The sequence below is a fragment of the Crocodylus siamensis genome, chromosome 8 (genome assembly GCF_052110815.1).
Source record: "Crocodylus siamensis isolate JL-2025a chromosome 8, ASM5211081v1, whole genome shotgun sequence".
NCBI lineage: Eukaryota > Metazoa > Chordata > Crocodylia > Crocodylidae > Crocodylus > Crocodylus siamensis.
Window position 1 is genome coordinate 51035777 of NC_143402.1, and position 14326 is coordinate 51050102.

Consider the following 14326-nt stretch of genomic DNA (forward strand, 5'->3'; position numbering starts at 1 on the left):
TTCTGGAAAGTAGTGACTCAGGAAAACATTTGCAAGACCTAATGGACAAGAAACTCAACATGAACTCCCAGTGCACTGCTCTAGCAAAAGGGGCTACTGCAATTCTTGGTTTCATAAACAGTGGAATGGTGATTGAGAAGGTAATTTTGCCTATGTTGGCACTGAAGAGAATGGAAATAAAACGCTGCCCCCAGTTCTGTTGTTCACATTTTAAAAGAGAAGGTGAAATGCTGAAAATGTTAAGAGGGCACATAGAAAACCACAAAAATAATTAAAGATCTGGAAAAAATGTTTTACAGGAGGGTTAAAGATTTCTGATAATTTAGTTAATAATATTTAAAAAATCAAAACTTGAGTTAATCATAGTGTATAAGCACCTTCTTGGGAAGGTAAAACATCATGTTAGCAGATTTGTTAGTTTATGCATAGAGCTTGGCTATAGTTTGCAACAAACAGTTTAATCTCAAAAATTCTTCTATAAACCAAGAAGACATCCCTTCCCCACATTTGCCCAGTGGTTAGGAGAGTAACTTAGAATAGTTCATAGTCAAATGCCACCTCTGCTTAAGGAAAAGATCTGCTGTAGAAGAAAACATCATAACCTCCTTGCCACAGGATATTCTTATTTGGGTTTCTTTCACACTCTCATTATAGAGATGTTCAGTTGGGTATACAATCTTTAAATATTCATTAGGCAAGCAAGCATGACTCCATAGTCTGATGCAGGGCTGTCCAACTGGTGGCCCACAATACACATGCAGCCCATGAGAGGGTTAATCTGCAGCCCCTGGGCTACCACTCCCCCCTTTTCTCTGGCTGCAACAGCAACAGGGGCTTCAGGATCTGGCTTCTGCTTCTTGTACCTGCCCCAGGGAGTGGGTTACCAAACAGAAGTTTGAGACATGGTGCAGCCGGGAGCCCACAACTGGTGAGCTGGAGCATGGACTACCTGCCCATGTGCACAGTGGAGCCATGTGAGGGAAGGGGAGCATCTGCCCACCTGTGCAGTGGAGGGAGATGGGAGAGACCTATGCATTGGTAACCCAAGTTCACTTGACTCCAACCCAAGCAGTATGAGGTCCATGTCAATGCAACCCACATGACTTAGAAGTTGGATAGCCCTGATCTGGTGTTTAAATTACTCTACTAAGAGATGAGATACTTTATATCAGTTGAGTGGTTTTACTTTTTATAACACATGGAAGCACAGAAGCCAAGTATGTAGGGGCCCAAGGGCCCTGGCCCCCTCAGGAAGAGGGCTGTCACCTAAAATGCGGAAAACCTTTCAAATGTCCATCATCATAGCTCCTCCCTCACCTTCTGCCAAAAATAAAAAGTTGGCGCTTGTACATGGAAGAGCACCGTAATCACCTATCTCTAGAGATATTCTTCTCTGACTTTGGGCCAACAAACATTTATGTATTTTATACAGAATGGAACAGGGTTAACAAGACCAATAAAGGTTTAACAGGACAAACTAAGTTAGCCCTTCCTCCCCTGCTCTTCACAGTTCCCTGTGGCATGGTGATTAGGGTACTTTGTTGACAGGCATTATGTGAGTGTGAGTTTACTAGGCTATTGGGCAAAAAAAAAGAGAGCTCCTCATTTATACTGTTTCTGAGAACGATGCTTGAGTCTGGGCTTTCAATTTGCTTGCTTTTCTTTTGTTAAAATGCCTGAAATGGAAATAGAGAGCCAGATTCTATTCCACTTCTGGGGCATGTTAAGTTGATTTAGACATCTTCCACTGTGTTCAAGTTCCTGAAAAACTGCTAATGCAAAAGCTGACAGTGTTTTCTTCATCCTTCCTTTTTTTCATGTGACCTCAATTTTAAGGGTAAGTAAGTGTTATAAAAGTAGATACATGAATGGATTTTCAAAACTTCAAGAGGGTGGATTAGAATTGTATTTAGATACTTAATTCCACTTGCATACCTATGAGGTGGAACAGAACTTGGCCCAAAAATCTGTTGCTTTAATGTAAATTGAAAGCTTTATTTAATCCAAAATGGTTTGGGGTTTGTTTTTTTTTTCATTTCAGTACCTTCCTGAAATACACATTTTTTTAAACAAACTGCCAGGAAAAATGCTGGGTTCTCTATCTCTTGATTTCTTCCTGTCATAATTGGGTACACTTATGAAAGACATATTTTTGTCAAGCCAAATTTTTGTTTCAGTGTTAAAAAATTATATGAATTATGCAGAATGACCTGGGCTATGTAGGAGATCAGACTATATGATAGTCCCTTCTGGTCCTAATAATTATGAAGCTATTTAATTCTAGACCTGGTAACAATGAAGAATATATTTCTAGGTTCCACATGACCACGGAGATCTGCCTTCTATTACTGGGCATTCCCATTCATAAGGGTGCCTATGCACAAGCATGGAGGCTGCTCTAATGTGCTGTAATTCCAGTGCATCAGAACAGATTTGAGTCTGCTGGAGCATGACCATTACCACTCTCCAGCAGCCTCCCATATCTCATGTATCAGCATCTGCATGCTTCAAAATGGTGGCCGGGGTGCTTTATCTATAGCTTGTTCAACAAGTGTTAGATAAAGCACCCCCACCACCATTTTGAAGCATGGGGATGCTGATACATGAGACATTCCAGGCACTTTAATTAGAGCAGCTCTTGGAGCCACACTAATTACAGCACTTCCCCCCACTCTCTTCCCAAAGCATTTGTATAAATGCCCTAAATGCCTAAATATCTTTGAGGATTTGAGCCTTGGTAACTGTAAGGCATACTCTGTTTGTATCTGGACATCTGCCAGCAACTATTACAGAGGCATTGCTATGCAGCTAGAAAACATGGAGATTTTGGGTTTCTGGGTGAACATCCTTTGAGCCCAGAGCTGATTTTGTCTGCCCCTGGTAACAAACATTGGGTGAATCCTACTTTACCTGGCTCTGACTTCATCTGCTTTTGGCTTAAATTGGGTAGAAGAAGCCAAGCAAGAATTTTTGAGCCACCAAAAGATCATAAAATCATAGAATCACAGGACGCCTATACACATGTCAGACATCTGCTCCAATGCATGGTACTGTGTTGGAGCAGACTCAATTAATCAAGTCTGCTGGAGCATGCTAATCAACAGGTGCCAGCAGCCTCTGCATCACATCTATTCAGCTTCTCCGTGCTTCAGAACAGTGATGGAGGTGCTTTAACCAAAGCTTGCCATATGCACAGTATGCTTAACCTGGCCTAACCTGCCCCCAGCCCCAAGGTAGGGGGCACTAGAGACAAAAAGCTTCACCTGCCACAGTCTGTCCCTCTGGATCCATGAGATGGTCTATGTGACCTATGTTGCGTAGCTCTTTGATGTGTTGATAAGGTAGAATTCCTTCCCTGGAGGGAAGAATTGTTGACCAGGTATAATTCCTACCCAGAGGGACAGACTTCCATCTCCAGCTCCCTCTGTACAAAAATGTTTATTTCCTACCTATGGGGACTTTTTACCATCTTGTACCATCTACACTTTTCCCAGAGCCATGTTAGCCTTCTTGTCAACAAGGGCACACTGCTGACTCAGATTCATCTTATTGTCTGTCATAACCCCTAGGTCTTTTTCTTCAGAGCTGCTACTTAGTCAATCAGTCCCCAGGCTGTAGCAATGCATGGGATTCTTCTGCCCTACGTGCAGGACTTTGCACTTGTCCTTGTTGAACCAAATGAGATTTCTTTTGGCCCAATCCTCCTTTTTGTCTAGGTCACTTTGAATGCTAGCCCTACCCTCCAGCATATCTACTATTCCCCCCAGCTTGGTGTCATCTGCAAACTAGTTGCCATCTTCCAAGCCATTGATGAAAATACTGAACAAAACCAGCCCTAGGACTGACCCCTGGAACACTCCATTTGGCACTGGCGGCCAACAGTAAAGGACTCACACTTTCCCTAATCTTCCTCTTACTGCTGACATATTTGTAGAAACCCTTCTTGTTATCTTTCATGCCCCTTACTAGCTGTAACTCCAGTTGGGCTCTGGTCTTCCTCATTTCATCTCTGCATGTCCAAGCAATATTCTTATACTCCCCCTAGTCATTTTTACAAGTTTCCACTTCTTGTAAGCTTTCTTATTGTGTTTTAGCTCACTGAAGAGTTCCCTGCTGAGCCAAGTTAGTATTCTGCCATATTTTCTAGACTTTCTGTGCATTGGGATGGTTCGTTCTTGCAACCTCAGTAAGGTTTCTTTAAGCTACAGCCAGCTCTCCTGGATTCCTTCCTCCACAGACTGGGCTCCCAGGGGATCCTACCCATCAGTTCCCTGCAGGAGTCAAAGTCTGCTTTTCTGAAGTCCAGGGTCCTTACTCTGCTGCTCTCCTTCCTTCCGTTCCTCAGGATCTTAAATTGAATTATCTCATGGTCACTGCTGCCCAAGTTGCCATTCACGTCTGCATTCCCCACCAATTTTTCCCTGATTGTGAGCAGCAGATCAGGAAGAGCACATCCCCTAGTTGATCTCTCTAACACTTGCACCACAAAGTTTGCACCTTTCCCACTGTAGGAAAGGTGGTGCCTACTAGTCTGCACTGGAACGTTTACATGACTATCAACTTTCATAAAGTGATTTTTCTAGGGACAGTTGTCAAAATATAATGGGTGTATGACAGCCAGAGCCAACATTCATGAGAGGTAAAAATGGACCTACAGTTTGTTCACCAGAGCACCCCAAGGGATGACGAGGTTGAACAGTCACAAACTCCTGCAAGACCGCTTCAGGCTGGACATGAGGAAGAATTTCTTTACTGTCCGAGCCCCCAAGGTCTGGAACAGTCTGCCAGCGGAGGTGGTTCAAGCACCTACATTGAACACCTTCAGGAGTAAATTGGATGCTTATCTTGCTGGGATCCTATGACCCCAGCTGACTTCCTGCCCTTTGGGCAGGGGGCTGGACTCGATGATCTCCCGAGGTCCTTCCAGCCCTAATGTCTATGAAATCTATGAAATCTATGAAATCTAGTCCTGGGCAACAAATAATGAAAGGGGAAAATAGGAGTGTATAGCTCAGAGGTGGGCAAAATATAGTCCTCAGGCTGCCAGGCACGTTCATCCAGCCCATGGTGCCCCCCAGTGAATTGTGCCCTGCCCAGCCTTTTCCTCGAGAGTGGGAGTGAGGCACCCACACCTGCCCCTAACATATCCTATTATACCTCGCTCCCACCCTCATGGGCTAGAGGCCAGTCCCACTAGCATGGGGTGGGGCTGCTGTTGCAGAATTCCCTGGGGTCCAGCTCCCCTTGAGCAGCAGGTAGGGAAGCTGGGGTGTGCATGGGGCTGCAGCTGGGCAGGAGTGTGTGCCTGGGGCTGGCTGCAGCACGGAGCCCACGTCCCTGGGCAGCAGTAGTGCAGAGCTTTGGTGGGCAGGGTGTGGGTGTGAGGGGAGAGGGGGCCCCCATGCTCCCCCCACCCCGTGGCATGCAGCCTCGGCAGGCAGTGGTGGCAGCTTCAGGAAGTGGGAGGGGGAGAGGAGTGAGCTCTGATCAGTGCTGCAGTGCAAGGAATTCAGCCCCCACTGGGCCATTTTTTCCCCAGTGCTCCCTGCACATGTGGGGTACAGGAGGGAAGCCCCAGGTATTGGAGTGGGCTGGGGCAGGGAAGTCATTTGGCTCCAGCACCTGGGACTACCCTCCTGTGCCCTACGAGTCTGGGAAGCACTGGGAAAACCAACGGCCTGGTGGGGGCTGCACTCTTTGCTGTGACATGCAGCACTGGCCAGAGCCGGGCACCAGCACTCCCACCTGCTGCTGCACCAAGGGGAGAGTGTGGGGGGGTCCCCACACACTTCCCACCCTCCCTCACACCCCACACACCACACACACATATACACACAGAGACACACAGATACATACCCACACGCCCCAGTGTTGCCTGTGTTGACTGCAGAAGAGGACAACGTGTTCCAGCCACACACCCACACCCCACAAACACCACACAACCCCTCAACATACCCTATGCCTCCCACACACACAGTCACACCCCCTCACAAACTCCCCCACACATACACCCACCCCCCAAACACCCCAACACCCCACCATACACACACCCCCACCATCTAGCCCACCATAAACACCCACACACACCTCCGCACAAAGTATAAAAGACTACAAATTTATTTCTATGTTATTATGCAACAACCTCAATATACAGTACAGTGACGAGGCTTGGAGAACATAACCCACGTATTTATGTTCTTCATCACTTAATTTTTAAATGAGCTGTTCAGCCTAATTAAAAAATTCCAGGCCGTGTCTGTTTTCTGTCACCCAAGGAAAGCCAAGTTTCAAGGAAGATAATACCTCATTGGCTGTAAAACAACATATAGTATACCCAAGTGTATTTATATAGACTCTAACAATTCTTCTGTGTTACCGCCGTCTAATTTTTACTTTCTATATTATTTTTAATGCTATCATTGTCAATGCATGGGGTGCACCCCCTGAGATTGCAGGTGCACGTCCACTCCCTGAGATTGGTGGTGCACCTCCAGAAATCGGCCACTACTGATGCTGCCAGCAGCACCTGTGGATGGTCATTGCTCACCACACACTCCCACCCACCACTGACACCACTGGTGGCATCTGTGGGTGATCACCATTGGCCACTGCCGAGGCTACCAGCGGCATCTGTGAGTGGTCGCCAATCTCTGGCTGGTGCTCATCACCCAGCTTCACCGCCAACACCACTGCAGCTACCTGTGGGAGCAATCCACTCACTGCCATCACACCCCCACCACTGCCATGGCCTGCAGGCGGTCACTGTGCGCCCCCCAGCCTCGGGAGGCACGTGGCATTCATGAATGCTATACTTCGAAAAAGAATTAAAACAGTTGTTATTATTATGAATTGTGCTTTTTACAACATATTTAATGGAAGACTTTCTTTGCAAGTTGTAGGTGCCCTGCAAATTGCAAATCATATATCCAAGGTGAATGAAAGTTGGGCAATCAAGGAGAGTCTTTACAAATAACATACAAACCAAAACCCAGAAAAGTACCTTTGCTACTACCTTTACTTCCAATAAGGCAACTGGTCCTCCTTGCTAACCTACACAGAGTTTGCTTACAACACAATACTGAGCACACCTATACAGGCCAAAGTCACTTCTGCATTAACTACCATTTCCACCCCCCCCATTTCATACATCCTTATCTACAGATTCTGTCAAACCAGCAACTCTGGAGTGGGTACAGCAAATCCATTACTCCCAGGAATAAATACTCACCTCTAAAAGACCAAAGAAGACTACAAGAAACAGGCTGACAGTTTTAAATCCTGCTGAAATATTTAGTGTCTCTTTAGGGTTTACCTTGAAACCTCCTTCTTACTCACTGTCCACTTATAGAAACAAGTGGTATAATCATAGGCTGCTACTAGAAAATGCCAAAGTTGGAAATGCAGGGACATACTACATTAGATATAAATGTTGTTCTTATAAATCCCACAGTGAACAGTCATAATTGGACCGTGAAAAAAAAAATAACTTCTTCAGCCTCCCATAGGTGTCCCAAATAACATTTAGTGGAATGTTAATGGCATTTAGCCCATGCCTCCCTTATAACAGATGCCTAGATTGATCAAAAGAAATTGCACGTAGTCTTATAAATGCCCCATAGACTGTGAAAGCACTATGTTCTACTGCTCTGAAGGCAGTGGCAGCATGGCTGGAGGCTGAGCTGCATCTGGAATGCTCCAATGATATGTTAGGACAGGGAGTACGTGCAAGGCTCTAGAACAGTGGTTTTCATCCTCTCTGGACTTGTGGCACTCCTCATTGGACTTGAGGCACAGCTACATAACTTGTGTGATTTGAGCAGCACCCCATTTCAAGACTAATTTATATATTACAGGGTTTACCTCCTTGCAAAGGGGGCAGACAGTCAGGGGGAGAGGGAAAAGGGGGGTGAAATCAGCCAGGCCAGGACAAACCTCAGTCTGTGCTTATCTGCTTAATTTATCTGCTTATCTCTTCACACCCTGTGGCATCCTTCAAAGGATGCCTGGTTGAGAATCACGGCTCTAGCATGGCTATCCCGGTATGTGGCATTCCCTGTGTGCTAAAATAGTCAGTGTCTCTGGTCTGCTTGCAAAATGGAACTGTACAGTCTAAGTCATATTGCTTATAACTCATCTGGCAGCAGGAGAAGTGTTTTTATACGTGACCAATAAAACTAATTTCCATGCTTCCAAGGCTAATCCCTTGTCACATTTTCAGCTATCTGCTGCAAGCAGCAGAGATGTGAGAGCTTCTCAAATAATGGTTGCATTTTTTTTAAATGGAAAGCATTAGGCAACCTAAATGTATGAGTCACTGCAAGCTATCCCTATAATTATTCTTCCTAAAAACTTTTGAGTCCTATCAATGCTTGATATAAAAATACTGGTTGAATAACAGAGTGGGGTACACCGAATTATTTATTCACTTTTCAGGGAAAAAAAACACTAAGTTATTTTTTCATGAAATATGACTAAACTCCTGAATTACTCTTTCCCCCATGCTTTGAACATGGCCAACTTCATGTGTAGATTGATTTCTAAATTTCTTCCCAGAAGTGCAACTGTCCAGCTGTAATAATGCAGTGGTGCTTAACTTATGTTCTACAGGCCAGATCCAGCCCACGGACCTGTCATCCAGCCTAGGCAGGGGGCTCCTCGGAGATCCAGAAATGTGGTGGCAGGGAAGCAGTGTAGCATTAAAATGCAGTTACTGCTCACCAACAGTCAAATTTCTGGACTCACGGAGAGCCAATGGACCAGATGGCATGGCCCCATGCACCAGATCAGGCTGACACACAGAGTCAGTTCACAGCCACATATGATGTGTGGAGCCACTCTGCAGGGTTGGTCTGCAGTCCAATTCAGTGTGTGGGGTCAGTTTGCATCCAGATCCAGTACAGGGGTTCAGTTTGTGGGATTGGTGTGTGGCCCAGTTTGGCACATGTGGTTAGTCTATGGACTTACCCTGTGCGCTAGATCCACTTCGCAGACTAGGCCCATGCTTCTCATCTAGTCTGCTGGGCTGGGTGAGTTCAACACCACTGTATTAGTAGGTACAGACAGAAATGCAGCTCCCAACTCTTAACTGGGAATGATTTTTGCAAAACAGTCTGAGTTACAAGGTTGCTCCAGAGTCCAAACTGAAGTTCACTGTCAGTCCCAGGGGGGAGGGGAATCTAGCTGCAGGTGGGCAGCTTGCAGCGTGGTTCCCAAACCAAAAGCAGGGCTCTCTGCCAGTGCTCCTGTTTTCAGAACATGGGAGGGGAAAGGCTGTGGAGGGAGCTTGTTCTTGGGGCTCCCTGGCTGGTGCTGGAGGGTGGGGTGGGTGAATTGGAGACCCATGCCCCTCTACCTAAAGAAGGCTCCAATACACCCATCCCACATGCTAAGGGGGTTGAAAAAAATCCAGACTGAACTCCCTCTGCTCCCTTTCCTTCCTCCTATTCTGAAAACAGTGGCAGGCTGGGAGCTCCCCAGACACAAGTTACAGAAAAGGCTACATTTTGAAGCTTCTTTATCTGATAGCTCATGCAATAAGGGGTCAGATTTTCACTTGATTGGTCATTTTTGAAGCTGTCTGCAACTGTGCACTTCTGTTTGATCACAAGTATAAACTGCTTTCTGTGGTCAGATCAGGCAAAAATTGTCACTTCTGTCTGCATGTCTATAAACCAGTTTAACCCTCAAGCATCCAGATATACAAACCTCCTGAATCATTTCAAAAGTGTACCTAGATAATGAAGTACTATTTTGAACTGGTTCTCTGTGACATGGTTCAGTTTTGTGTGTGGCCCCCAAGCCTTCTGTGGACTAACATCTCAGTTCATCCTCCAAGCATCCCACACTGTTCTGCTCCTTGCCTCCCCACCCTCACATAGCAACTTGCTGCTCTGGTATGAAGCCATAACTCTACTGCCCCAACCTCTAATAACTGTGCTTGATTGCAATCGCACTGTCCCTGGCTGGAGGCAGCTGTCTTCTGCTTTTTACAGATCTAGTTCATTTCCTTACATTGGTGTCAGTCCCCCAGCCAGCCTTGAGGTGCATCACAGACTTATTTGGAGTTTACTGCCACCAATGGAAGCAAACTGGACAACTCTTTAAAAGCTGTGGAGAGATTCCACCTGGAGCCCCCAACTCCCAGGCATACATAGAAGTAGGGGTTGAGGCAGTGCCACTCCCCTCACCCTCCACACAGCCACTCATCCACTCCCAAATCATCCTGGGATGCACCAAACCCTGGTCAGTTTCCAGGAACTGAAGTAAATTGATGAGTGCCTTGGTGGAAAGTGTTTTTAAATGCTGCAAAACCTCTGGCAACTCCAAAGAAAACAGCTTCTAGGAACCTAGAAGCAGGGGTCAAGGCAGAACCCCCACCCTACACACACACCTAAGCATTCCCAGTCAGAGCACCACCACACAAATTTTGGTAAAATGCAGGAACAGGTCTTCACTAAACTCCATGTTAGTGAGAAGAAGCAGCAGAAAACTGCAGTTGGGCAGAGTGATCACTACTGATTCCTGGTGGCGGTATGATGGTGCTACAATGCCTAAAAAATGGTGGTTCTACTTAGAAAACCTAGTATTGTATATGTGGACACCTCAGACCCAAGACAATTTGGAAGTGGTTTCCAATTGGTATGTGCATCTAAACATGCAATTAATGCAGACCAATAAGCTGAGGAGCTTAATGCTCCACAGTTTTATGCTCCCAGGCACACTGTTTGAATATGCACCCAGGAGCAAAATATTCCAAAGCAAAGTGCTCCGCAGTTTATTTGTGTGCACCACGTGGAGTCCTGTAGAAGCAGTTCAGGCTGGCAGAGGACCCAGGGGGTCAGCCTGCAAGCCCAGGGCTGCTCCACCTGGGCCCATGTGTTACAGCTGGGGCTGGTGGGGCCACAAGGTGCCTCACTGCGAGACTAGCTGGCAGGCGGCCCCTGCACTGAGGAACCCGGAGCCACAGCAAGTCAGGGAGCGGCACATGGAAACAGAGGAGCAGCTAACCCTGGGCTGCTCCCCCATCTCTGAGGGCTGTGGAGCCCCTGCATTGGTGTGCAGTATCCTTTGAGACAGGGAAGTAGCCAGCCCTGAGCTGGCTACTCCCGCATCTCCACGTGCTTCTCCACCCACAGCTAGCTGAGGCACAGGCTGCCTCAGGCCAGGAGCTCCACATTGCACAGAGACGAGGGAGCAGCCCTAGGCTGGCTTCTCCCCGGTTTCTATGTGCCACTGTGCACCTGGCCAGAGTGCAGTGTGCCTCAGCACAGTGCTGAAGCACCCTGTCCCCAAGCCAGATAGGGCAGCATCTACATGTACACTGCTGCACACAGAAAAATTCAGCAGCAGGGTGGTACTTGTACTTTACAAGACTACTGGGCTGCAGAGTTAATTAGCTTCACGCACCCTAATAGCAGCGCACGTGTAGATGGTGACACTTTATTATTCTGCTGCACAGTAAAGCGTTTCGTATAGATGCACTCAGTTACAGTCTTTGAACAGTTCAAGTGTTATGCCTGTCAATACCCTTGGAGTCGAAAAATCTAAGAGTTAAAATATAAGCCATGCAAAATGGCTTAACCAATTTCTATTTACATAATTACTATGGTTACTCTGACATGTTGTCCCATAGTGGTAGATTTCTTACCAGTTTCTACTGTAGTTTCTTGTAACATTTTCAAGCATTGTGTTTTGTACTTAAGCCAGTTAGTTGTTGTTTTCTCCAGCACAGAGGCTATGACCTGCACATAAAAAAATGAAAAAACTGAGTCTGAAATTTGTATTCTTCTAAGTTTAGTTTTCTGTTGCTTTAATAAATTAAATAATTTAACCTCAATTGAAGTATTTAACACTACTGATGAAATTTTGAGAGTTGTCAGTTTTTAACTGACCAAGAAAATATTGTTGCACCATTATTTTCTCTTTCCAAGCCACAATATTTATCCATTTGTATTCCTCCCCATGCTCCATGTGAAAACAAACCAAGAAGGTTTTAATTATCTGGAATCGGGCACTCTGAATATATTGTCTCAGCAGATCCGCTTTGTAGGAATCATATACTATGCATTGTGAGTCTTACCATTTTTTCACATAGTTGGCAATAAGATCAATCTGACTTTAACAATAATGTGCTTGTCTCAAGCAAGGTACTTGAAAAACTAGCAGTTTCATTCCGGTTTCATGTATTCATCTCCAGAGCCCGGGGCCCCTTCCAGGTGTGTTGGGCTCAGATAATTACACAAGGAGATAGATGTCCTGTTCCAAACCTCAGCCATACTCCTGCAGGCAGTAAAGCAACTCTGTCATCAGTGTATTTTAAACCAAGCTTTAAATGGAGTGTACGTGTAACCCCCTTGTACTAGAAAAGGGAACTTTCCAGAATGCTTCCATCTTGGGAAGGTTAGTAAGAACAAGCTCAGCAGCTACAGAATGCCTATGCAACGTACTTTTGGGAGCCTCATAGATTTCATATACATTAGGGTTGGAAGGGACCTCGGAAGTTCACCGAGTCCAGCCCCCTGCCCCAGGGACAGGAAGTCAGCTGGGGTCAAAGGATACCAAAATAAGCATCCAAACATTTCTTAAAAGGGTCCAGAGCAGGTGCTTGCACCACCTCTGAAGGGAGTCTATTCCAGGCCTGGGAGCTCAGACAGCAAAGAAGTTTTTCCTCAGTGGCGACAAGTAGGGGGTGTACAAGGGTGACCAGCTGGTGCACCTCCTGACCAGCTGCACTTGCCGCTTAGGCAATGGGTGGCGGGGCAGGCGGGAGTGTCGATGCTCTCTCCCACAAGCTGTGGCTGGGGAGGGGGAGCGCCTTAGCTCTCCCAGAACAGGCTGCAGCCACTTCTGAAAGCGGCCACAGTAATCGGTCACCTCGCAATTGGCTGCAGAGGTACCCCACACCCGATCAGTGGAATCGGCTGTAAGGGGACCTTCCCCCCAAATCACTGACTGGTCCCTGCGGGGACATGTGCCCCCCTGACTAAGATGGTAGTAGTTGCCCATGTTTTTCCTTATGTCCCGTCTAAAATGGTCTTGGAAGAGTTTGTGACCATTGGACCTTGTCATCCAATGGTGTGCTCTAGTGAACAGATGTTCCCCCAGATCCTGATGCACACCACATATAGGCTGCCACTAAGTCTCCCTAATCCTGCGCTTTTCCAGCCTGAAGAATCCCATGGCTCTCAGCCTCTCTTCATAAAGCCTGTTCTCTTGTCCTCTGATCATGAACATGGCTCTCCTCTGGACTCTCTCAAGCCTTTCCACATCCTTCTTGAATTGGGGAGCCCAGAATTGGATGCAGTACTCCAGCTGTGGCCTCACCAAGACTGAGTACAATGGAAGGATGACATCCTGAGATTTGCTTGAGAAGCAACTATGGATGCAAACCAGAGTTTTGTTCACTTTACCAGCTGCAACATCACATTGGTGGCTCATGTTCATCTTGTGGTCCATCATGACCCCCAAGTCCCTTTCAGCCATGGTGCTAGCGAGCGTAGCACTGCCAAACCTATAAGTGTGATGTGGGATTTTTTTTCCCTGAGGTGGAGTACCTTGCATTTTACCACATTGAATGCCATCAGGTTTTTATCTGCCCAGTTTCTAAGTCTATCAAGGTAAACCTGGATCACCGGCCTATCCTCAAGTGTAGACACTCTACCCCAAAGTTTGGTGTCATTGGCTAACTTGGCCAGTCCACCTCTGACACCAGTGTCCACATCGTTAATAAAGTTATTAAAGCGTACAGGTCCAAGGATGGAGCCTTAGGGGGACACCACTGATCACAGAGTGCCAAGATGATTCACTTTTGTCAACTACCACTCTCTGGGTCCAACCTTGAAGCCAATTCCCCAGCCATCAGATTCTGATTTAGACGAGGCAACAGTTGGCCAGTTTTTCCATGAGATGATCATGGGACTCCAGATCGAAGGCTTTTTTAAAGTCTAGATATATGACGTCAATCTCTTGCCCCTTGTCCAGGTGATATGTCACCTGGTCATAGAAGGAAATGAGATTGGTCAGGCAAGACCTATCCACAACAAACCCATGCTGGCTGTCCCTCAGGATGCTGCCATCAGCCAGCTTATCCAGAATGGTCTCTTTAATAATTTTTTCCAAAATCTTTCCAGGGATTGAGGTCGAGCTGATTGGCCTGTAGTTCCCCGGCTCTACTTTCCTCCCTTTCTTGAAGATAGGCACCACATTGGTCTTCTTCCAATCTTCAGGTACTTCACCTGAGTGCCACAAATTCTTGAATATCATTGCCAGTGGCTGGGCTATGATGTCTGACAGCTCCTTAAGTTCTCTGAGGTGCAAGCTATCAGGA

The 14326-nt window shown here is 46.4% G+C and overlaps 1 protein-coding gene across 1 annotated transcript in view; it reads right to left on the reverse strand.

Moving 5' to 3' along the window:
- GLP2R (glucagon like peptide 2 receptor) overlaps positions 1–14326 on the reverse strand; it is a 155070-nt gene that overhangs the window by 106584 nt on the left and 34160 nt on the right. The window contains exon 2 of the mRNA XM_090060273.1: positions 11648–11741. Coding sequence (XP_089916399.1) covers positions 11648–11741 — 94 coding nt within the window. The remainder of the gene's footprint in view (positions 1–11647; positions 11742–14326) is intronic.